Below are 26,737 nucleotides of genomic sequence, written 5' to 3'. Positions count from 1 at the left end.
TTCGAAAGTTGCCAACCCTAGGGACCAAACTGCCTCCCCTATTGTACCGTGCTCAGGGCCGGAGCAACCCATTAGGCGACCTAGGCGGTCGCCTAGGGCACTAACATTTTGGGGGTGGTGACTGTGGCAGCCAGATCTTTGGCTGCCCCGGTCGTCATCAGTATTTCGGGGGCGGGACCTTCCGCCGCCTCTGTCGGGGGCGAGACCTTCCGCCACCTAGGGCGGCAAAAAAGCTGGCGGCACTCCTGACTGTGCTGCAGATGTGTTATTGATTTTGCGCAGGAACTCATGTCTGAATGGCGACTTTATCAACACATAATACAAATAAGGTAACAGTTGCAAGGATTTTCTTTGAACAGAGTTATTCCTTGGCTAGGATATATTGTAGTACCTTTTAAACATTGTCAAGCGCAATTAAAGCACAGGTCAAAATCATATGATATATATAATTGCCTGACTCTCCCTTATCTGCACCTTTAGTTGAAGAGTATACATTTTTTCTCCATTTCTTTTCAGCAGAACATAATTATTTCTGTCGCTGTCATTTCTTGGTCTTGATAACAATTAAATTAAATCTGGCACTTAACCCAGGACTAGGCACTTACCTTTTCAATGATGTGTCATGATACCATAAATGCTGAGTAGACTGTGGAGAAGGGACAGGTTCTGAAGTATAAAGTTCAGAACTCATTTAACACATCAGACCTTGTTCATTAAATACTCTGTATGCTCCAAAGCACAATATGATTAGACAAACAGGTATCCATTTTCAGTGATAGGGGAGAGATTTAGATGTGAGGTTTCTCTGGAAGTTAATAGGAATCAGATCACTATACCTTCTCCCACCCATCCCCTTCGCCCCAAGCCTGAGTAACGAAATTTGCCACCACAATGTTTCATCTCTATAAGCCAAAGTCCTACACCGATGTTATAGATTTACATGCATAGCTGGACAGTTTTATGACATACTGTGGTTATAAATGCCAGAACAGATGTATTCAAATCTCATGCTTGAGAATATAAAAGGAGTTAAGAGGAAATTCCCCGCCCCAAATACACACAATATTCACTGCACTGCACAATTTATCAGACGCATTGTGGACTTTTCCCCATATCTGTCTGGAGCCTGAAGTACTGGCTACATTCTATCCAATATAGTATGGCAAAACCTAGGTTATTAAACAATTACATCCAAGGATTATATGAGTTTTTAGTAGATGTAAACTTTGTGGGCAGATGGAATCTTTATTGCCAATATAGAGCCAAATAAAGTTTGTCTAAGGTCTCAATTCATGACTCTTTTCCAAACAAACATAAATGAAATATGAGTATTTAATATAATGAAACATGAATCACTGGCTTCTATACCATCCTAGGAAAAAAATGTGAAACCAGAAGGTATTTTAATGAAAAGTAGAAGCAAAAATCACAATCTAATGTTTAAAAGCCATAAGAGTTCATTTTAGTTTGAAAGGAAATCATTTTTCAAAGTACTATACTCTGTTTAAAAACGTAGATTGAATAAGTTTATTAAATTACCAGACCATTGCATTTATGAAATCCATATGTCAGATCAATGGTGCACAGTCAGCTCTAGAAAGTAATTGCTGGGCTCTCTCAAAATGGACAATCCAAAAACTTCAAGGACCGGCTTTTCCCTCTATTATTTATATGGAACACAAAGTGGTGGAATAGAATCTAATTCATAATGCCTTTTTAATGTTTTTATAGCACAATATTTTCACTTATTTCTAATCTCAGTGGATGACAGGTTGCCATTATTGAATTTCCATTAATATGAATTATGGGTACAATATATTTTACCCAATATCATCTACCCCAAGCCCTGACATGATTCTACAATAAAAATCACAGTCAGCACATTTCTCAAGTAGAAAGCATTAAAAGTCATTGTAAATTAGTCTCAATATCTGATACTATACATTTAACCTTGACTTTGTGCCTGCCTGTTTTGCAGAACTGCAGCAATAACCTAGAATTATAGTTGTTGCCATTAAAATGTCAATATTTACCAACAGTTGCCGCTCTGTGATATGTATGGCATCAGTCCAGCCATGCAATTAAGCATCTGTTTAATTTTAAGGATGAGAATAGTCTCATTCATATCAATAGCATTACACAGATGCTTAAATTTAAGCACATGCTTAGGTGTTTTACTGGACTAGGGCCAGAATGCTCAGCACCTTAGAGTATTGAGCCCTATCTGTGGTATCGCAGATACGAGTACCACGTGGTGAGAGCTGTTGGTGAATATAGGGTTTTAATGGCAAGCAACATACCTGAAAGTTAACGTGAGGCATAGCTGGAATGGCCCCACAGCAAAGCTTTTCCTTTGAGGCACACCAAGTTTCTTATACATACCGTTTTAAGACACACTTGCAGTCATTTTAAGACATATATGTGGTCCTTTATTACACAGATAAAAGAGAACGCCCACATTTGGCAAACAACCTTGGATCTAACCCTTTTTATCTTCATCAACCTTGTAAAACCTTGTAAAGTGGTCAAGTACTAGCCCAACATCTATTGATCCCCCTTTCCCATAACAATAGGCAATAATGAAAAAAAAATATATTTTATATACCTTACAAAACCAATAACTTCCTCCATGACAGTAGACAGGTAGAATTTTTCAGTTAAGGGTATTTGAACATAAATAACCAGCTTGTTCTATTTAAATCTGGCTTCTATATCTTTTATTAAGAAGAATATGACCACCTAGTAGCCATTGAACTACCTTACAGCTATTATAGTTTATATAATAAGAATGTTCCCTGGATTCTAGATACACAATACAAAACAAAATAATCCACTGCTCTAAAAGCGAGAACTAATTCAAGTAAAACTCATCATCAATTGCCCCCCATATTTAGGGACTGCATAAACCAATGTGTCTGTTCAATACTAAACCACACTCACAGTGTTGTGCCAATATCACTGCTGATGCTGGTGCACAAGAGAGGAAGTATAACAAAGAGACCCTCCTCCCCTTTAACTACAAGCTGAATTAAATTAAAGGGACTAAGACGGGGTGGGGCTCCAAGTCTGCCAAATGGAAAAAAAACAAAAAATGACAAACAGAAGAGGGTGTAGAGGTTCTAGGCACTTTCAAAATGTCAGAAAGGGCACGGTCCTGGCCCTGAAGAGCTTGCAAACTAAAAGACAAGAAGACAATGAGCAGAGGAAAATGGCACAAACAAGTAAAATGGTAAAAGATAATTGGCTATGTTAGGTAACAATATTTTAATACTGTGCTATCTAGGATTTTATACATACATACACAGTGGATATTGGACAATACTGGGTATGTGCATATATATTACATGGCACGTACATACATACTCTCACCAAGTACCCACAGCCTAACCATAATCCGCAGGTTAGTTCTTGCAGGTGTCATGGTAGAAGGGGCCTTTAGTAAGAATCTGTATGCAAAGTGGATAGGGGTCTTGCAGATGAGCTCAGGAAGGGCATTCTATGTTTTAGGGAGGCGTGGATATGCCTGTCAAAAAAGCAGACAAAGGGTTATCAAGGCTGCTATAATTGGAAGAGCGGAGGGTATGCACGGGCAGAGGAAATGTGAAAAGAAAAAAGGACGGATAAGCAGGGACAGAACTGTGTCCTTCCAACATTTTCTTAAATGTCAGCTTTTAACTATGACACCACCAACCAGGGGTGCTGGAACAATTTTCATAATGAGTGTGCTGAACCATTGAACCAAACTGTAACCTCTGTCTATGATGGAAACCACTTCAAGCCCGGGGGTGCAGGAGCACCCCTAGTTCCAGCACCTATGCCACCAACTTGTACGCACATAACTTATCAGATGACCCAAGGCACAGAGCACTCTGCTCTTTAACATCTGGCATTATCTAACATGTTTCCCCTTCTTACTCTGACAAAAATGAAGTCAAAACACTGAACTATCAATGCACACCTTCAACTTTCCTTTTAACATTTTAATTTCATTTTGATTTCAATAACAGTGAGTAGTCCGGTGGTAGCTTAAAGACTAACAGATTTATTTGGGCATAAGCTTTCATGGGTAAAAATCCAATAAATCTGTTAGTCTTTAAGGTGCCACCAGACCCCTGGTTGTTTTTGTGGATACAGACTAACACGGCTACCCCTCTTTTACTTTAATTTCAAGATTTTCCTGCAGCTTAATTAACTGTTCAGGTGCATTATACAGATTTATATGGAGTGCTGCACACTGACAAGTACAGTGTGATAAGTGGGAGAAAGAGCAATATTTAAAGAAGTTCAGAGAACTCTGCTTACACAATGTACTCTATAAACCCTTTACTAGAGAAGGAAAAGAATTTTATAATCTTTGGCATAGGTTTACATGTGTAAAACCTATATTAATAAAATCAGTCCTTGTTCATTATTTGAACACAAATCCCATTAATAATTCCATTAAGCTACCACTTCAGTTCATTATTTTACCCATTCCCTCTTCACTATATTCACTGTCAACATCTGCTGCTGTTCTTGAGAAAGAGGGTGAGCAGGGCATGCAATTGCATTTGCACTCAACACTGTACCCTTGGCTGGCTGGCAACCAGTGATGATATAAAGGGCATTTCATTCGCTCTTACACAGAGACAGAAAGCATCGCCTTACAGCATAAACAGCTTCCATCTTAACAGTGAAGATTCATCCCTGAATTCAAATTACCTCATTATCAGAGCTACTCTGCATGCTTGTTCAATACTTACAAGCAGAAACTTTAAGGGGGGAAAAAAGGGAGAGAGAGACATAGCAATATAAGTTTATACTTTGAAAGGAAAAACTTGCAACAGAAAAAAAAATCACTTTTACCATGTTAGGCATTCAGGAAGGCAACAGATAACACAATCCCAATGCACAGCAGTGTCTGTGATGATGAATGAAGAACGGGCACAGGACTCTTAAAAAGGTTATTACAGCAAATTTAAGCAAACCAATTGTGCAGAGAGTCTTGTGAGAGAGCTCAGACGGTCGCTTAACAGAGAAGGTTTTCAGAACTTCTATTCTAATCACCCAGTCTCAGCGCAACTAGCTCAATTTGATTTAACAATCTAAAAGGCTGAAAGATATGGGGAAAAAACGAGATACTTCCCTCAATAAATTGAAAAAGGCGGCGTGCAAGCCTATTTAGATCCACTTCTCATAAATGGCTTTTTTTTTTTTTTGTTTAAACATAGTTAGTTTTGGCTTAGTGAAAGATTTCAGCTTTGAAGACCAATGTCCTTGGTATAGAGATACATACAGAGAAGATGGGCTGTAGCAATGCAAGCCTTTTCACACTGCACCATCAATGTGCCTTAACTTTGTCCAGGAAAGGCCAGTTCCAAAATAAAAGACTACAAACAAGGATGATGTACATACGTGGAGGTGAAATGGACTGAGATCAACAGCTCATTTTACACAGCTGACTGAATAACCACTTTATAGTAATGGTTTCACATTGGTAATAGTGACTGAATCTTAATTGCACAATACCCAGTATTAACCCTGAGCCACCCATCAAATGGACCTGATTAAACTGTACTTCAAGAGATCTGTAGAAGTTTGGCAGCCTGTTAAGGCTGGTATGGTGAAGAAGGTGAGCCACTGGGTCCATACACATAGCAGCACAAGCGAGGAAGACCAAAGTGTTGTTTGTATGTCTTCTTTTGATAAAAAGTCTACCAAACATAACGTAGACTCATGGAATTCAGTCCAGGCTCTGTCACGTGGAAGCAAACTACCCATTGCACACACGTTTTGATAAATCCACAAAACACAATATCTGCCACAGGACAGCCTCACAATCATGAAACCATCTATCAACTATGATTGAAAACCAGGGCCCAAACCATCACATCCTGAGATACACACATGCAGGAGGACCACTTGAATTTTGCTCGCAGCGTCATCTCCACATGTGGAATGATACGTAGGTGTTTAGCAGCAGCTATTTGTTGGGGCTGAAAACTGCACTTGGTTCATTAGATAAACTAAAATGCTGAAGGACAATCAGAATCTGGAGCAGTTTTCTTGCAACCCTACATGAGGGTATCACCGAGGCAGTTTGAAACTCTCTATTCATGAAATGACAGTAATCAGGCGACTTCTGTTAATAAAAGGGATTTGTGATCCATTTCCAGAGAACAAAATATACAGAAAATTGTATCTCAGGTGGAAGGAAATGGAAGAGGGGAGGCGAAAATTGGGCTTAACAAAAAGATATAACCATAGCCTTGGAATTTTCCCAGTCCTGGAAACTAGCACAGGTTTATGGGACCCTGGCTGGCAGAAAGAACTATTATTTACTATTCAATGTTGCAGTGAAAGAGTGAATAGACAATCTTGTAAGTGAAAAATCAATTGTGCAGGTAGTGAGAGATGTTTCTACTTCAGCACTTAATTGATAACATGCTCTTTCATCCTAGATATATGTCAACATTAACATGCTCTTTCATACTAGAAATATGTCAGCATTCATCCGATAACTAACATGGTCTCTCATTTCCAGACCCCAAAAATTCATTTTCTGGCACCAGAAATGTATAAGACCACATTCTTCACTCTGGCACGGGAACTGAAGGCATTAGCTATTTGAGGTTCTCTGCAAATCAGTGCCACAAAGACTTCTACTAAACAACAGGAATAGGCTCTTTCTGTGGCTTCTACTGTGTTCCCTAGAACATCAGCTTCTATTTAAAAAGGAAGAATGAGACTCATGAGCGTTCCTGGTTGCAACGACTCTAATCACAATGCAAAACTGATGAACCATTGTCCTATCGAGTCTGCAAGCAGGTTAAAAGAATAGCACAAACAGAGGTGAGAATGTCCCCCACCATGCCCAGATTCATCTCAGTAGGCTTGAAATTGTGAATCCCAATTACAACCCATTTAACTCATGCCAACATTAAGGCATTTCCATGATGAGCAGAGCTAACCGGAAAACTGTCAAAAACAAATGAAATTTTGTGAAAATATTCATGCTCCTCCTACCCATTTATTTTATTTTCTACCCATTTTACTTCTCAGGGATACTCTCTACTGAGGGATTTACTGCAGCAGCGGGCTGATTTGGATAGTCTATATAGAAGTATTGCTGAAATGCAAGGAAAGGTTTACACAGGTGCTGGGAATGCTGGTTTTGTTTTGGTTTTCACTAGAATGTTCCGTAAAACAACATTTTTCAGTTACAAATAGGAAGTGCTGCCTCCAGTAAAGCCAATTAAGACACTGGGAAATGTCAGGGGAATCTGAGTTAACTGGCCTAGAATAGGAAAATTGGGGGAAATGGTGAGAATAAGGACGTCTCTCCCTCCAATCTGCTGGTTCCCATTGACCAGCTTTGAAAGGAGCCTTGTCCAGTCTTTCTCCAAGGGTAGAATGGTGGCTGCCATGCTGAGCCTGATGACTGGGAGCTGAAAATGTGGGAGGGAAAAGTAGTCAGGAGATCCTGAGGAGTTTGACAGTTATCGTCTCTTAGACGATACATATACGAAGCCCCTCCCTTGCCAACTCAGCCTCGTGAGACGATCACAGTAAGGAGGCAGACTACAGAAAGACTGAGTCCAGCAATATTCAGTGTAACTGCTTCATGCCATTGCTACAGAGCCAAGCCCTAACTGAAAGCCTCTGGCAGGACCGATCACAAGCTTCTAGAAATTAAATTAAGCAGGAAATACAGAAGGGGGCTATCCTTTATACTGTATATCCCAATGTTACCTTTCTATCTTTTTGAATCTTTCCTTCACAGAGTCCTTTCTACAGCAGTCTATAGTGCTTCCACCACATATTACATAGAGCTGCTACTCAATGTAACATGTAACATGATAGGCAATGCAGCTCACAAAGTCTAGAGGGGAAACCACATATGAGGGCAAGGCAAATGGGTAATAGTGAGGGCCTGTCACTGGTTCTCCTTCCCTGAACATAGAACAGAGATCTCCACTCCACTCAGGGCAGTACTTCAGTGCCTCTGTACGGATATACTTTGTAAAATGCTTTGGAATCTTTTGGGATGAAAGTTACTTTATATGTATATACTAGTATTGTATAAACAGCATATGTTCTAGAATGTTGCAGTTACCAAGCCAAAAAAGCCTCCATTTCTTGACATATTTGTGCAACAACTTAAGAATAATAATTATTATTCATGTACTTCTCGGTGTTTTGTTTTAGGATTATCATGAAAGATCCAGGATCGCAGAATGTAAAAGTAGCCTTGCGACATGGGAAATTTATTATTTATTATTTATACAGTGGGTGCACTGGACTTTAGAGACAAATGCTGCTTTACAGACAGCACATATTTCTTAACAGAACTTCTCTGTTTTGTTTTCAAAAGTGCATCAGTTTGGATATACTACATCGCAGTGAGTAACAGGCACATATATTTCAGCCTGACAGCAGCAGAACACAGTTAAAAAAGAAGAGGCAAACAGACTTGTGGGAGAATTTTGAACAGTGAATTCCTCCAACACACCAATTAAAACACATGCCTTTTATTTTTAGGAAAGTGTGTCTCTTCCAAGAACAAAATGTTATAGAAGCTAACAAAAAAGACCCAGGCTTTTAAGACTTGGTAAGTGTTAACCTCCAAGCCAAGAAGAAAACCAACCCCGTAACTGGAAAAACCTACAAGTGAAGCCAAAGGAAACACGGTAAGTGAACCCCCTCAGAAATAACATGCAGAGAGGTGCACAGGTCTCTGAGCTAACTGGTCAGGCTTAGTTCACTTTTCTTGGTTTGCAAGCAATTTCTAAGTTGAGGAAGGCAAATGAAATGGTAGTATCAACAAAACAATCCTCCCAACAAAAATAAAACAAAGAAGATTTTTTTGCCTGATATAGATTAGGCTTCAAAAAGAGCTACTAATTTTTGCCCATCATAAACTGCAAACACAAATGACAGAATGTAGACATTCAACCATCCAACCACAGCTGCAAAACTGCAGACTCAAAATCAGAGTCTGCATGGAGATCCCATAGAAAATTGGTGCCCTCTCCAACCCCTCTAAAATGTTTCCTAATTTTGTTCTGCCAATGCATGATTGCAGTCAACGTTTTATTGAGTGAAAAAAAATTAGTTCTCTTTAAAGAAATTTCTGTAGACCACCTGGCAAAATTAAGCATTTGCAATGATAAACAAACAAACAAACAAGAAGCTAAACCTTACATACAAGTGCAAAGGTTTTTTGTTTTGTTTTTTAAAAAAGGAAGATTTTGAAACCTGGGGAATTCTGATGATGACAACAATGACTTGTATTAAGATTTCTTGTGTCAATTGTATCGACTGTTAATATTAAGCAATATTAAAACAAAATTTGAAAAGAAAGGTAGGAATTGGAAATGAAAAGGACTTCAAAGAATCAAGCGCTCACCTCTTGGCCAGCACACATTTTGATTACTGGATATTACTGATATTTATCATTTTCAGAAGTCAAGATACTTTTGGATCCAAACGTCAAGGACTGGAAACACCCCCTCCCCCTTTACCCAAAATTGCCATGTTTGTGATTTTGTAATTACTTCGCTACATCAATTAGTGTTGCAAACACACTGCCTTTCATCTTCAAATGGAGCTGGGACTAGAATCTGGCCTGACCTCTTAGGTCTTTCAACAAATGATAAACACATTGCAAGTCAAAAACGAGCATGGTTATTTACTAACTATATGGATTAATTAGGGCATCGGTGCTTACCAAATTTAAATCGTCTCAAGCCAGTAAAATATCCCTGAGCTGTAAGGAGAAATTTATAAATTAACTACACAAGTTTTGTAGGCGTCCACATTGTTGAGACATTCACCAAGCAGGAAGTATTAATGCAAGTGACAGCTGTGCAGTATATTGGGCATGAAAAAGAAATGGTCTGAACTGCAGAGTTCAGATCAAGAGTCAATCCAAAATTCCCCAAAGCTTGGGTGTGTTGAGATTTTGTCTTCTGGTTCTGTCCAATCTTCAGTAAGCAGGAAAAGCCACCAGGAGAGGGCCTAGGAGACTCCTCAATCCTCCTTTGAGTTTCAGTCAAATTGGAAAATAAGAGGTCAAATGATTCCCCTTTGGAGATGGAAGTGGGGTCAACCCCTTCAGCCTGTGGATCTTAGCTGTCCTATCCCTATGGGAACACAGCTCCTCCTGGCTGCCATGGCAGTTGCGTAGCGGCTGGACACGTTTGCTGCAGCCATGTAGAAAACGTCACTGTTTGGGTTCAACCAGCAGCAGGTTTTGGGCAATTTCTAATCAGAAACCTGCCATGAGCCAACGAGCATGCTGTGTAATGCAGCTGCTCCCCAGCTCCTCCCCTTACCTCTGCCAGGTCCATGTCCCACTCACCCCCACAAAAGCCCCTACCATGAGCATCTGGGAGTTAGCAGGAGGTTGCAGTGAAACTATGCTCTCCTCCTTTGGTGGTTTGGTTCCCAGAATGCATGGTGCAGTTGAAGGCAGCATGCAGCTACTAGCCTATAGCCCATTACATATTTATGTGCAGTGATTCTAGATTGAGTTCTAAATTGAGAGGCAAAAAGGAGTAATAGAAGGGATTAAAGGGATTGATAGTAAATGTTCAGAGGCTGAATGCTAGCCACAGAGGTGACCTTACAACCTTCTATAAGTCAATCAGCTAACAGGAAACTTTAGCCGTACTGGAAATCCACTATTAAAGATGCAAATGAAAAGACTCTTAGTACAGAGGAAGAACAAAGGAAAAGACGAGCAGAACATTTTCAGGCTGTTTTAAATAGAACAAGCCCAAATGAACCACTTGAAATATGTGATGAAGACCTACCACCAGAGCTTGATATTGATTTTGAATATGTCACAATGAAAGAAGTTAGGAAACCAGAAGAAAACTCAAAAATGGGAATACACCTAGAGATAATAATATTACTGGAGAAATGCTTAAAATGAGTGACCAAAAAAAAAATATATATATATCCCTCCATACTTTCCTTATGTTTTCGGATCAACTATGGAATGAAGAAAAGAACCAAACACAGTGGAAGAGATTCCACTTAGAGTCAAACTGCCAAAGAAGGGTGACCTTACCAACTGCAATAACTAGAGAGAAATCACATTACTCTCTATTCTTAGGAAAATCATGCTCAACATTATCTTGGAATGTATCAAGAAACAAACAGGTTTCCAGCATAGAGAGGAACAAGCAGATTTGACACCACAGAAGTCATGTGCAGACCATATTGTTTTATAGATTTTCAGGAGGTTTTTGATATCTTATATAGAAATAGTCTTTGGGAAATTATGGCATATGATGGAATACCAGCAAAAAATAATTAGAATGATCAAAAACCTACATAAGGCCAAATGTTCAGTTTCAGATGGTGACATCAACAGCCAATGGTTTGCACTGACCACTGGAGTAAGGCAAGGGTGTATGTATTATGTCCCCACTACTGGTTGCACTGGTCAATGACTATTGTCATGAGGAAAGTAACTGTAGAAGGCAACCAAGATAGTTAAGGACAAATGATAAAGCACAACTGGATGACCTTGCTTTTCCTGACATTGTCCGTTTAGTTCAACACACAACTTAATGGAAGAAAAGACCCTGGTTTTGGCAGACACAGCAAAACAAACTGGTTTGTTTATCAAGAGGGACAAGACAAAATATGTGACTATCAGTGTCCCAAAAGCAAGCATCAGAGTAGATGGAGAAATGCTAGAAATAAGTCTTTTTACTTATTTAGAGAGTGAGATGTGCAATGATGGTGACACCATGCTAGATGCCAAGTGACAAATTCCAAAATCAGCAAACAATTTCCATAAACTTGAAAAAAACTGGAAAAGTAGCATGATTGGCACAGATGCAAAATATTAATTTTTGATACCAGCATCATGTCTGGCCTCCTTTATGGAGCAGAATCATGGAAATCTACAGCCAAAATTGATAAGATCAACTCAAAGGAAATGCCTGTGGAAGATATTCAGAGTCCACTGGACAGACTTTCTTACAACATGAGAAAATTCAAGTAGAGCAACCAACTTACAGCATCAAACATGGTAAGAAGACTACAATGAAACTATTTAGGGTATGCTTTAAGGATGCCACCAGCATGACTTCCACAAAAAGTGATAATATGGACATCACCTGGGAAGAGAAAAAGTGGGAGACCTGGAGAAACATTATGCAGAACAAGAGAGAAAGAAGCCAGATCCACCATCATGATTCTCAGACGCCTGAACAGACCAGCACAAGACCAACATACATAGCAGAAAATAGCATATGCCCTGTGCCTCTGAAGGTGCGGAAGATTAAAGGAAGAAGAAGTGCACTGATTACATTGGGAAATTCCTAAAGAAGGGGAAGCCACACAGAAGTCTGGAAGCTGTGGACCACATTAAATAACACATCACATCATAAGGTATTTACCAAATCATGCAAAGCTACTGAACTTTCAGACCCAGTGAACTACAAGGAGGGTAGGGAAAAATGTCCCTGTCTACCCTTACAAATATATTGGTGCTAATGCACCTGGGAACATTGCTCTGATCTTTTGATGTTTCTTGAGACGGCAGATTTAAAAAACATATAGTGATCTAATTAGACCTGTATGTACAACACTATCCTTCGCCTGACACAGGAAAGGCTTGCACCTGGAAAACCACAAAGCACAGACAGTGCTACGTTTTAAACTTTTTTTTCCCCTGCAAGTCCATTTCCCTAGAACAAACAGTTGTACTTTTTGACACACACAGTCTGAAATCTGACTTGGAATCATAGTAATTTGCCACAGGAAAAAAAAAGGAAGGCTCTGAAGTGTGACTTTTTTCACCTCTGCACTTGGTCTGTGCTGTTCCACTGTGTCCAGATCAAAAGAATTGACGGACTACCCAAGGAGAACAGTGTTCCATCAGAAATTTTGACAAAAAAGTGCCAGCTGTCAATACCAGACCCCATGAGACCCTACAGTAGACCAGTGCACAGAAGCTGCACTGCTAGTCACGTATATTTTATCATGGCATATTTACTGTTTTCTAGCAAGCACATATTCCAATATTTATAATCTCTCTTTATGCAAGCCGCTTATGTTTTATAATAGTAAGAGTACATACATTTTAGTGACTGTGTAAAGCAACAAATTGTTGCATGTAATTGGTCGTGTACAACATAAGGCACAACTTGAAAAACAATTCATGTTTACTTTTCCTCTGCTTAATCGATATTTTAAATATTTACAGAAGCCAAACACCAGCTTAGGCAGTTATCTCAGAACTGAAAGGACAAGATCCTACAATACTAAATACAGCGATGTATATCTGAATACCTGAGTGTCTGTCTACTATGACCATTTGTTTGGCCAGTGTTTGACTCAGGGGACGGCAAACTTTGACCCACAGGCCGGATCTGGCCGGTCAGGGCTTTCAACCTGGCTCCCGGAAGCAGACGGCACCATGTCCCTATGGTTCCTGGAGGAGAGGGGGACAGAGGGTTCCGTGCGCTACTCTCGCCTGCAGGCACCGCCCCCCCACAGCTCCCATTGGCTGGGAACGGGAAACCGTGGCCAATGGGAGCTTCGGGGGTGGTACCCGCAGGCAACAGAAGCGCACGGGGCAGCCCCCTCCCTCCCTCCCACCCCACCCCCAGGAGCCACTGCCGGACATGCTGGCCACTTCTGGGAGCGGCATGAGGCCAGGCCAGGCAGGGAGCCTGCCTTAGCCTCACTGCGCACTGCTGCCACCCCTGGAGCCACTCGAGGTAAGCGGTGCTGGGCCGGAGCCCACACCTGAACCCCTCCCGCACCCCAACCCCTTGCCCTGAGCCCCTTCCTGCACACCATACCCCCCTCCTACACCCCCTCCCACACCTCAAACCCCTGCCTCAGCCCTACATTCATGTCCCTGCATACAATTTCCCTACCCTTGGGCCAAAAAGTTTGCCCACCCTTGGCTTGACTGAAGCTAGTTACAGGAACTGTTTGACTGTGTGTATGTCTGTTTGAAAAGTGTGAGTGGGAATGCTTTGTTCCAAGTGGGCCTTGAGTGGTTGACTGGAGTGTGAACTAGGTGAGGGGCAACTGCTTCCAGTGCCTACTTATCCACATGGGCACCAACGGTACTGCCAAGAATGACCTTGAATGAATCACTGCAGACTACATGGCTCTGGGAAGAAGGATAAAAGAGTTTTAGGCACAAGTGGTGTTCTTGTCCAACCTCCCTGTTGAAGGAAAAGGCCCAGGCAAGGACTGTCAAACTGTGGTAGTGCTTTGGCTTCTTTGACAACAAGCTGATGTTCCAGGAAACTAGGCCATATGGTGGGCGGGGGGCAGTGAAAAAAATCCAGCCAATGCGCATCTAGGCTCAAGTAACGAAGACAAGGGAAAGGGGCTAATTTCTAGAAATTACAACTGCATTAAAAAGGCAAAAAGAAAAGCAACAGGGTAGTCTGCAAAATATCTTCAATGCCTGGAGTATGTGGAACACATAGGATGAACTGGAAGTCATGGTAAATGAAGAAAATTATGACTTAATTGGCAACACAAAGACTTGGTGGGACAGACAATTCCCATGATTGGAATACCAGCATTGAGGGATAGCTTGTTTCAAAAGGATAGGTATGGGGAAAAAGGAGGAGGTGTTGCACTGTATGTCAAGAATGTATAAACTTGCTCCAAGGTCCAAGAGGAAGTGAGCAACAGACCTGAGAATCTCTGGTAAGGATAAGAAGGGAAAAGAACAGTAGTGACATTATGGTGGGGGCCTAGTATAGATCACCAAATCAGGAAAAGGAAGTGGATAAGTCATTCTGCAAGCAGGTAACAAGATTAGCTAACACACATGAGCATTTATTAATGGGGGATTTTAAATTCCCTGATATCTGTTGGAAGACTATTGCAGCAAAACATAATACGTCCTGCAAATTCTTAGCAACTAGGGGGCTATCCATTTTGGAACTACTTTTGGCCTACAGGGATGAATTAGTTGTGAATGTGATAGTCGATGGGAGAGCGATCGGCAGTCAATTTAGCAGGTCTTCACTAGAAAGGAAGGCCAAGGCAAAGAATGAGTTACAGATCGCAAGAAATGTTAGAGACAACAAGAAGGGGTTCTTCAAATATGTCAGTTAAAAAAGAAAGATTGGGGATGGTGTTGGTCTGCTGATCAATGGACAAGGTGAGCTGGTAATGGAAGATGATAGGAAGGCAGAGCTGCTGAATGCCTAATTTGCTTCAGTCTTCTCACAAAAAATAACATATGACTGAATGACCAGCAAAGTTACCACAGACAATAAAGAGGAAGGGATGTAGATAGGGATGAGTAAAGAACATGTCAGAGATCTCCTGACCAAGTTGAATGAAATCAAGGGGAGGGATAGCTCAGTGGTTTAAGCATTGGCCTGCTAAACCCAGGGTTGTGAGTTCAATCCTTGAGGGGGCCTCTTAGGGATCTGGGGCAAAAATCCATACTTGGTCCTGCTAGTGAAGGCAGGGGGGGCTGGACTCAATGACCTTTCAGGGTCCCTTCCAGCTCTGTGAGATAGGTATATCTCCATATATATATATATATTATTTATTTTTATTTTAGATCAGTGGGGCCAGATGCTATTCACCTGAGGGTACTGAAGTAATTAGCTGAAGAAATTTCGGAGCAACTGTCAACAATATTTACAAACTCATGGATGACAGGAGAGGTCGTGGAAGAATGGAGAAGGGCTAATATAGTGCCCATATTTTAAAAGGGGGGATTTGGTCCATCTAACATTTCTGTCCAGCCTACCAGGCTCTTTGGTTGCCCCCTCGCAATCTCCGGGCCGCTAAAAGTCCCGCAGCGCAGTGGGCGCTCAGGCAGGCTGCCTGCCTGCTGTGGCCCCACATCACTCCCAGAAGTGGCTGGCTGCTGCTGGCATGTCTCTTCGTGCCCCCGGTGGCAGGGAAGACCTCCATACACTGCCCCCACCCCAGCACCGTCCTCACAGTTCCCATTGGTCAGAAACCGGCCAATGGGAGCTGCAGGGGTGGTGCTTGCAGGTACAGGCAGCGCACTGAGACCCGCTGCCCTCCTCCCGTCAAGGGGCGCACAGAGATGTGCCAGCAGCAACCAGCCGCCGCCACTTCTGGGAGCAGCGTGGGGCCACGGTATGCAGGCAGCATGCCTGAGTCCTGCTGCATTGCCGGCCAGGAGGCGCCTGTGGTAAGCAACTCCTGGCCAGAGCCTGCATCTCTCACCCCCTCCTATACCCCAATCCCCTGCCCTAGCCTGGAGCCCCCGCCTGCATCAAACTCCCTCCCAGAGCCCACACTCCTCACCTTCTCCTGCACCCCAACACTCTGCACCAGCCCGGAGGTCTCTCCTGCACCCAAACTCCCTCTCATTCCCCGCACCACCTCCATTAATATAGTAGAAATGTGCAACCCAAAATTCATGGAGTGGCCCCCCAGCAAAAATTATTGCCCACCACTGTATTAATGGAATGATGTCGGATTGGAGGGAGGTCTCAAGTGGGGTTCCACAGGGATCTGTTCTGAGTCTGGTGTTGTTTAACATCTTTATTAATGACTTGGATGGAAGTATACAGAGCATATTGATCAAGTTTGCAAATGACACAAAGCTAAGGATGGTTGCCAATACTTTGGAGGATAGACCTAAGATTCAGAGGAATCTTGATACATTGGAGAAATGGGTTATAGATAACAAAATGAAATCCAATGAAGACAAATGTAAGGTGCTACATTTAGGGAAGAAAACCCAATGCACAAATACAGATTGGGGGGGAAATTGGCTTGGCAGCAGCACTGCTGAGAAGGACCTGGGAGTTGTAGTGAATCACAACCTCAACATGAGTCAGCAATGAGATGCACATGAAGCAAATGCAATGTTAGATTGCATTAACAGAGGCATAACATGCCAATTACGGGAGGTAATAGTACTGCTCTACTCAGCACTGGTTAGGCCTCAGATGGAGTAATGTGTCTAATTTTGGTAACCAATGTATAGAAAAGATACTGAAAAAATGGAAAGGATCCAGAGGCGAGCGACAAAGATGATCAAAGGGATGGAATGCAAACCATATGAGCAAAGGCTGAAGGAACTGGATATGTTTCGTTTGGAATAGAGGCCATTAAGGGGGGAGGGATAGCTCAGTGGTTTGAGCATTGGTCTGCTAAACCCAGGGTTGTGAGTTTAATCCTTGAAGGGGTCATTTAGGGATCTGGGGCAAAAAGCTGTCTGGGGATTGGTCCTGCTTTGAGCAGGGGGTTGGACTAGATGACCTATTGAGGTCCCTTCCAAACCGGATATTCTATGATAGCAATCTTCAGATTCTTGAAAGGCTGCCATAAAGAAGATGGAGAAAAATGGTTCTTTCTTGCCACCAAGGGCAGGACAGGAGGAAATGGGTTCAAACTACAGCATAGCAGATTTAGATTAAATCTCAGGAAATCTTCCTTACTGTAAGAACAGCAGGACAATGGAACAGACTGCCTTGGGAAGCTGTGGCAGCTTCTTCACTGGAGGTTTTCAAAAGGAGGCTGGATAGCCATCTGTCTTGGATGGTTTAGAAACAACAAATCCTGCATCTTGGCAGAGGGTTATATGAGGTCAGTGGTTCTCAACCAGGAGTACACATAGGTCTTCCAGGGGGTACATCAACTCATCTAGATATTTGCCAAGTTTTAAATCAGGCTACATAAAAAGCACTAGCAAAGTGAGTACAAACTAAAATTTCATACAATGAGTTGTTTATACTGCTCTACACACCGAAGTTCAGTAAGTCTGCTGAAACATTTTTGTATTATTGTGTCTGATTTTGTAAGCAAGTAGGTTTTAAGTGCAGTGAAACTGGGGTTATGCAAGACAAATTAGACTCCTGAAAGGGGCACAGTAGTCTGGAAAGGTTGAGAGCCACTGGACTAGATAACCCTTGGGGTCCCTTCTAATCATATGATTCTATGTACAGTAAACAGTCGGCAGGTAACAGACTGAAGAGTGAGAACCTTTTACCAGTTGAGGTAGGGGAACTAAATTATTTTGGATCTCAAAGGAAATAAATGTGTTAACATTTTACCTCTACAGTATTTTATCTTACTTCCTTTTACAATGCATTCTCCAGCCATACAGATTTGTTTCTCCTTTAAAACAAGAATTTCCCCCACTTTCCTGCTCATTTGTTTTATCTGACTTGGTTAAGCCAGAACATGGTGAGACAGAGGGTGATTTTTCCCTCTGCATTCCCTGTGCTGCTTTCCAGAGAGGTTAACAAAACGTTTTACGCTCTCCTTCTCTCCTCCCACATTTCCTTTGAGCCGAACCACCCTAGGATCAAAACTCTGCTAGTAACAACACACAACCCTTAAATTATATGGGAGCACTGTAAACATAGAAGGCCAGGCTCTGATTTCAGTTATTCCCCGGTAAGCCCAGAGTAACTACACGACAGACAGTTACCCTCGGTTATGCTGGAGAAAATCCTATCAGAATTTGCGACTGGATTTTTTATACCCATTGTCATAGGTTTAACCTTGAAATTAACAAATCATTAAGCATGTGGGGGCTTAGGAATCAATTCATTTTCCAGGCAAAGGGTTTTTTAAATTAATGCCGAACAAAAAATAATCAGACAGTGCCTGACACCGCACAGATCCTGTTGACGTATCAATCTTTTCAGGCATTTAAAAATAATATCCAGATGATAAAAGTAAATGTTCTATAACCAAAAAATCTCTTGGTAATAAAATTTCAAATTACAGCCCATGACAACACTTCTAAATTGCAGCTGTGATGCAGAAGCTTTGATGGAGAAAATTGTACAAGTAACACAGAAAGTAATTTGGAAAAGCAACAGAGAATAGAGGTGCTGCTAATATGAACAGATAACATGGTTGGAATATTGTGTGGCGCCCTTAATCGGATTCTAGAGTGTTTCATTGCCAATATCTTAAATAATGCTGCAGTTTTATGGGGATTTCCTTGATAGTTCTACTAGCAAATAAACCCCTGGGAGAAAAAACTAAGCCAAATAATCATACGCGATGGGAATAAGAGTGTGTCAAAATGAAGCTGCACATTGCCCTTTAGTGCTACGAGTCACCCGCTTTCTCCTGCCAAACATTTCAGCAATTAAAGGACGCCAAATGCAGAAAGTACTCCACAACTGGGGATTTTGACCCTAGGATTCAGAATGAGCCTCCCCAGGTGGAAGCTCTGTGGCCCAGTGGCTTGCACACAGGACTGAGAGTCAGGAGCCCCAGCTTGACAAAAAGGTGAGAATATTTGCTCAGTGACCTTGAGCAAAATCACAATTTCTCTGTGTCTCAGTTTCTCTATCGTTATATAGGGATTATAATATTAACATACCTTAGAGGGGCATTGAGGCTTAAACAATGTTTGAAAAGTGTTTTCAGAGCCTCAGATGAAAAGGGCGACAGTAGCCTAAAGTCCTTTTTTATTTTTCTGTTCAGTAAAAATGAAAAAATAAAAATTACCACATTTTTATTTTAAATAACCCAGGCCAAACATGCAATTTTTCAAGACAATAAGAGACAGGTATGTGTGATTTGTTGAAAGGAATTTCACTTGCAGTTAGCAAGTTATTGGTATGTCCGGCGAGTAATATTAAACACTGAAGATTTGCATCATATCTTTAGTAATATAGTTTGTCCACACACATATCAATGTTTTGTCTGTGATATGAAGCACAAGTACTTTTGAGGCCACCTTCTAGGAACACAGGAGTTGCCACAATGAATCAGATCTGTCTAATCCAGTATTTGGTCTCCACCAATGGCCAACACCAGATGCTTCAGAAGAAGGTGCAAGGAACCTCACAGTAGGCAGATGTAGGATGACCTGCATTCCATGAAGGTTTCACCTCATCCCTAATAGTTAGAAATTGGCTTAAACCCCAAAACAAAGTTTTATATTCCTTCCAGTACTCTTTTTGTTACCATTAGTTATTATAGTTCTGGATATTCTTGTTATAATTTTGTCTGCTCAGACTAGATATTCTAAAGGGCCCTTCTGGACTTAACACCTATGGATCTTTGAACTCTGGGACTCAATGACATCATGTCACAATGAGTTCCACAGTCTAATGACATGTTATGTGAAAATATATTTCCTTTTATCCATTCTGATTTTTCACCTAGGGTTTCAATTAATAAAGAATAAAAGGATGGAAATATACACCGCTACCTCGATATAACGCCACCCGATATAACAAATTAGGATATAATGCAGTAAAACAGCGCTCTGGGGGAGGAGGGGTGGGGCGGGGCTGCGCACTCCAGTGGATCAAAGCAAGTTCAATATAACGTGGTTTCACCTATAATACGGTAAGATTTTTTGGCTCCCGAGGACAGCGTTATATCGAGGTAGAGGTGTAATTAGTAGTGGTCAACAAGATTTTATGTACAATAAGTCTTGCCAAACAAACCTGGTATAATTCTCTGATGAGATCAAAAGTAACTGCGTAGATGTAATATACTTAGACTTCTGTAGGGCAGTTAAAAAATACCAATATACACTATCAATAAAGCACATGTTAATTGGATTAAGGCTGACAGATCTCAAAGAGTAGTTGTCAATGGAGAATCATCATTGAATGGAGGTGTTTCCAGTGGGGTTCTGAAGAGATCAGTACTAGGCCTGAAGCTATTCAACATTTTCATCAATGGTCTGACCATAAATATAAAATCACCATTGAAAGCTGAAGCCAGATAAATTCAAAGTAGAATTAGACAGACATTTTTAATAGGGCGGGTCACTAACACTGGAACAAGGTAGGAAGAGAGCTACCAGATTCTCCATCTCTGGATGTCTTCAAAATCAAGACTGGATGCCCTTCTGGAAGATATGCTTTAGCCAAACACAAGTTACACTGCTCTACAGCCAAAATGCTTCTGAAATAAATGTAGTCAAACTTTACTAATTCTGGGTCACTGAGAACGAAAATGATGCTTAAAATTGTTGATTGGCTCTAGTTTTCAAGATATGCTATTGGGTCAGTATATACGACCCTTGACTTGGGAATGGCAGAGGATAAGTGAGTTATAAAGGGCAGGGATCTCAATTTAAACCAGAAATGACTAAAATACATCTTTGACTGGATCTATGAATAAATTTATGACTGCGTTTGGACAGTACTTGCTTTTTAGGCAAAACAATGAATGATGCAATCTGAAGCTGGTATTGCGTCATACATGATATGAATTGCATCATGTTATTCCTGGAAGTCATGGATGATGCAATCATAATGAAGCTTACATCACTCTGCTGAACAAATTGCCCTATATCAGCTCTAGAAATCATACAGTGTCATCCTCTCTTATTTGTCAGTGTTTGATTTTGCAAAGGGACACATTTCTGTTTAGCCAAAGTGAGCAGAGATGCCTCGTACTTGTGTGAACAGTGCAGATAACTTCTGCCATGTTTGTGGTAAAGTGACTTTTGCATCACAAAAGCGCAGTTATAACCACTCTGGTTAAAAAAGCTTATCACCTTTATTTTGGCTGCAAAATTGGAGATCAGGACAAGAGGTGGGCCACACACATATGCTGCAACACTTGTGCAACAAATCTTCGCCAGTGGTTGAACAGGAAAAGGAAATCTATGCCTTTTGCAGTGCCAATGATTTGGAGAGAGCCAACAGATCATACCAACAATTGTTACTTCTGTATGGTGCCTCCAGTTGGGAAAGGTGTGTCAAAGAAGAAAAAGTGGACTGTGCATTATCCAAACATTCCATCGGCTATACGCCCAGTACCCCACGGAGAAGGGCTGCCGGTTCCTGATGCACCAGAATCATTCTCACTTGAGTCAGATGAGGAAGAGGAAGAGGATGAAACTTCTGGTCCTGAACCATCAATGTCACAGGACCCACATTTTCTCCCATCCTCCTCCTCAGAACCACACCTCATAACACAAGGTGAACTGAATGACCTTGTCAGGGATTTGGAACTACCCAAGAGTAAGGCAGAGCTGTTGGGCTCCAGACTACAGCAGTGGAATCTCCTGGCAGGTGATGTTAGGGTTTCCATGGTCCGTGACCGTCAAAAGGATCTTGTCCCATTCTTCTTCATGGAAGGTGATCTTGTAGCCTGCAACATCATCGATGGTGTGATGGCTGCCCTCAACATCGTTCACGATCCAGATGAGTGGAGACTGTTCATTGATTCATCGAAGACAAGTCTTAAAGCTGTTTTACTGCATAATGGCAATGTTTTTCCATCAATTCCGGTTGGTCATGCAGTCCATATGAAGGAAACCTATGACAACATGAAACAACTTTTGAGGTACATAAACTATGACCAACATCAGTGGCAGATTTGTGGCGATGTGAAGGTTGTTGCTCTCTTGCTTGGCCTGCAGACTGGATACACAAAGTACTGCTGTTTTCTCTGTGAATGGGATAGTCGTGCAAGAGATTCCCACTACATCAAGAAAGACTGGCCACTCGGACAGTCATTGGAGCCTGGGAGGAAAAGTGTTCAGCATCCACCACTTGTTGAATCAAGGAAGATTTTGTTACCACCCTTACACATCAAGCTGGGTCTGATGAAGAACTTTGTCAAGGCCATTGACAAAACACAAGCAGCTTTCAAGTACCTCCATGGAAAATTTCCAAGGTTAAGTGAAGCTAAGATAGAGGAAGGTGTCTTTGTTGATCCTCAGATTCGTGAACTTCTTCGAGATGATGCATTTGACCATGCACTGCGTGGCAACGAAAAGACAGCATGGAAAGCCTTCCAGTTAGTGGCAATAAATTTTCTTGGAAACAACAAGGCAGACAACTACAGGTTGTTGGTGGAAAACCTCCTCAAGGCATACAAAAGCCTTGGTTGCAACATGTCACTAAAGATACATTTTTTGCACTCTCATCTAGATTTTTTTCCACCGAACTGCGGAGCAGTGAGCGACGAGCACGGCGAGTGATTTCACCAGGACATTGCAACAATGGAGAAAGGCTATCAGGGCAAATGGAGCCCATCAATGCTTGCAGACTATTGCTGGACAGTGACAAGAGATGCTGCATTTAATGAATACAAGAGACAAGCCAAAAAGCACTGAGTAGACACTGAATAGGACTAAACTATGTACATAATAGTTTTTTGCCTTTTGTTTCATAATACATTTTATTTATATAACCCTTTTGCTGATTTTTAAAGTGTTACATAAACAGGACAGGTGAAATATTATCATGTAAAGCAACCATAAACACATGAAAAGTCCTAGGTTTACAATTTATGATTAAAACTCTACTATCTACACAATATAAATAGACATAAAATGTAAAAGCTTAAATATCTTAGAAACAGAAGCCAATTAGTTGTTTTAATTGTCATATTTGAATTCAGCACATCAAAATACATAATAAATAGCACATTTTATCTCTGCAGCAGACGACGTCTCAAAAATTGTAGATCAGTGTTATTGGGCTCAATATTAGGCTCAGAACTTGGTATATATCTGTTTTTAAAATAGACTAAGCAACTGTACATTCTTCTGGTTTGTGATTTTCCATTTACATGGATTTAAATTTTTATGGTTAACCATTAGCTGGATAGTCAACGGTTGGAGGCAAACTCATCGGTTTGGGATACTACTAATCTGAGCTGAACCACAAGTGTAAATCTGCAGTATGCGAGACAGAGAGCACACTTTTTCATTTACAAAACTCTCTCATGTAGTTTGTCGGAAGTTTCCTAGACAACATCCCCTTACATCAACTATTCAGATTCCTCACCCACTTCTGTTTCCAAAGTTTTTTCCCCCTCAATCCATGTGGTTTTAGTTGTCAGACTTGCTCAGGTAATCCTCAGCAACAGAGGAGAGAGTGGGGACACTGGGACTTTTTATACATGAATTGGATGGGAGACCACACAGGTGATTAGTAGCTTTCCTGGTAAAGATCATCCTATATCACCTACACACCGTTTGTTTTCTTCCCATTGATCTAGTGGTGTCAAAACCATTCTTACTAGTAAAACTCATCTAGGAAATTGCCTAATAAGATAATTTAGAAAATGCTTCACATTTAACATATGATCACAAAACACTTAAAATGCTGATCTTTCCCTCCCTCCTCCAAGAAGCAAACACTTTAGTATCATAGCTCAACCTCAATGGGCTGTTAAACATCTGCAGCAAAGGCTGATCAACCCCAGCCAGCAGCTGGACTTTTAGCAGTACAGAGGTCATGATAAATGAAACCACTGTGCTGGCTTCAAAACTTGCTTTATAATCTTCTCCAGACAAAGCGTGACCAAAATGCATCTATTGTGGAGGACATCTGGGGAAATCCCATATTCATTTTCATTGGGAACTTACTGCCTGTTGTCAAATAAAAATAAATGAAAAATACTATGAACCATTTTAAAAAACATTCACGCTGTAAACTTTGGCCCACTGTTTCCTTCTGCAGCATTGACCTTGTTTTTCTACTGTGTGAAAAAAAATCAATATGGTATGGTATTACAGTAAAATTTCAGCTTGTTCTTGGCTTACTTTAAATAACTTCATTGTCTTCTTTTCCCCTGTCTGCGTCTGTTGTATTTGGCACTTGAATTTATTAACATGAAACCAAGTTGAAAGAAAAATTTAAATATCATAAAAAGAAAAGCAGCAGGGCATCTGGCTCGCTTGGCTAAAGCTACGGATACCTTTACAATTTGCTAGGGTTTTCCACCACGCTCCACCCCCACTTCAGCTTCCCTAGTCAATTTTGTACGCAGGAAGGCAACAAACAACTTTTCACCGATATAAAAATTTTTACTTTGTAGACTTAAGAGGAGCTACAAGTTAAAAGAAAGCCAAAAAACACTACTAGTCAGTAGAATAAAATCAATAAAAAACCACTAGTGATTTTATTTCTTTGCTCTTTAACATTTTCTTCCTTAAAAAGAAGAACAGGAGTACTTGTGGCACCTTAGAGACTAACAAATTTATTAGAGCATAAGCTTTCGTGGACTACAGCCCACTTCTTCGGATGCATATCGATATGCATCCGAAGAAGTGGGCTGTAGTCCACGAAAGCTTATGCTCTAATAAATTTGTTAGTCTCTAAGGTGCCACAAGTACTCCTGTTCTTCTTTTTGCGGATACAGACTAACACGGCTGCTACTCTGAAACCTGACATTTTCTTCCTTCTTAAACTGTATTTATGTATAAACCAGACAGCCTTGTCTCAACTGTGGGTTCCCGCTATTCCTATTATGATGTTATAGATGGCAATGTGGAAAGGCACTCTGGACGACTTATAGGAAAGGGCCAAGCAACAAAAACAAAAAACCCCTATGTACGTTGCTCAGTTTCTGCTCTTTGTGACATAAAAATAGATCTGCGTAGGAAAACTGTGGCTCCATTTGGAACACTCCTCGGGTAATTAGACAAACAAAGTGGATCATTCCCAACAACAAAACTGAGAACTAAGTGCTTCAGAAAAATTAATAAAAGCATGAAACTCATTCTGTGATATAGGGAACTGATTGCTCTCTCTGTTCAGTGATGGAATGAAGTGGGCGATCCGCCAGCCCATGAAGGTCATCTTACTACACAAACAGCACACATAATGACCAACAGAAGGAAAAAGGCAAACGGCCATTGGACTTCTTATTCCCATGGCACATCATAAACAAGGGGCTTCTGAAGGGGACAAGTGTTGCCCCATCTGTAGTTTCCTCCAGCTCATCATTACTGAAAACAAGTAAATTCTTACTTTGGTAGTTGAACCTGCAGATGAGTTGGCCACAAGACTCGTTATCACGTCGCTGTTCACTGTGGTGCAAGCAGCCGTGGCTGGAGTAGGTAGTCGAGAGGGAACAATTGGCAAAGGCAACAGCCCAGGTCTGTTGTTGCAGTTGTTGCTCGCTGTACTGTTACAGTTACTGCTGTTCACATGATTCCCGTTGGAGCTCCATTCTCGGCGATCCCACCCAGTGCGATAATCTCTTTCAAATCGGCTGTGGTGCCGTGACATCTCGGTCGAGTATGGCTTCTTCTCAAAGGGAATTCGAGAGCTCGCCTGAAATGTTAAAAGCAAAGAGGTGTTATAAAGTAAGCCCAAAGTAAAATTCCTACTCAATCATTTGGGCCAGTCCTGCCAGTCGCCACCATGCCTATTTCGCAGTACAGGTGAAATTGTGCCAATCAAACATCAGAAGAGGGGATTATGTTTGTAGCAATCTTAATTAAAAATCGAAATGAGAGAGTTAGAATACTGACTGAGCATGTGGTGGAGAGAATAGTCACTCATTTTCCAGGGAATTCCACATGCCCAAACTTTCTAGCAGGATCTCAAGAGGCAATACACAAAGAACGAAACACCAAGTTAGAACCAATTCATCATCCAACCTCTCTGACAGCTTCCTAAAGATGTCCTTTTGAAAATTAAATCTTTCATGGATCTTGCACCAAAGAAATGTCCACCCCACCAATCCCAATGAGGAGAAGATGAAAAGAAAGCCTTTATATTTGTCATTGCTCCTGCCGCTCATTTATTTCAACACATACAGATTCATAGATCCATTCACAGAGTTCATTAAGTTCAGAAATGACCATTAGATTGTCCAGTCTGACTTCCTGCATATCATAGCCCATTAAATTTCACCCAATTACCCGTTTTTGAGCCCAGTAACTTGTGTTTGACAAAAACAGATCTTCCAGAAAGGCATCCAGACTTGACTGAAAGACATCAAGATGGAGAATCCACCACCCTCCTTGGTGGTTTGTTCCAATGGTTAATCATCCTCATGGTAGAAAGTTGAGCCTTATTTCCAA

General features: G+C 41.1%; 1 protein-coding gene across 3 annotated transcripts in view; it reads right to left on the bottom strand.

The window, feature by feature from the left end:
- KLHL29 (kelch like family member 29) overlaps window positions 1-26,737 on the bottom strand; it is a 553,446-nt gene that overhangs the window by 314,942 nt on the left and 211,767 nt on the right. For all 3 annotated transcript variants that reach the window (XM_054024033.1, XM_054024034.1, XM_054024032.1), the window contains one exon: window positions 25,677-25,982. In XM_054024033.1, the coding sequence (XP_053880008.1) occupies window positions 25,677-25,937 (261 nt within the window). In that variant the 5' untranslated portion in view covers window positions 25,938-25,982. The remainder of the gene's footprint in view (window positions 1-25,676; window positions 25,983-26,737) is intronic.

The sequence above is a fragment of the Malaclemys terrapin genome, chromosome 3 (genome assembly GCF_027887155.1).
Source record: "Malaclemys terrapin pileata isolate rMalTer1 chromosome 3, rMalTer1.hap1, whole genome shotgun sequence".
NCBI classification, from domain to species: Eukaryota; Metazoa; Chordata; order Testudines; family Emydidae; genus Malaclemys; species Malaclemys terrapin.
This window is presented reverse-complemented; position numbering and strand designations above follow the sequence as displayed.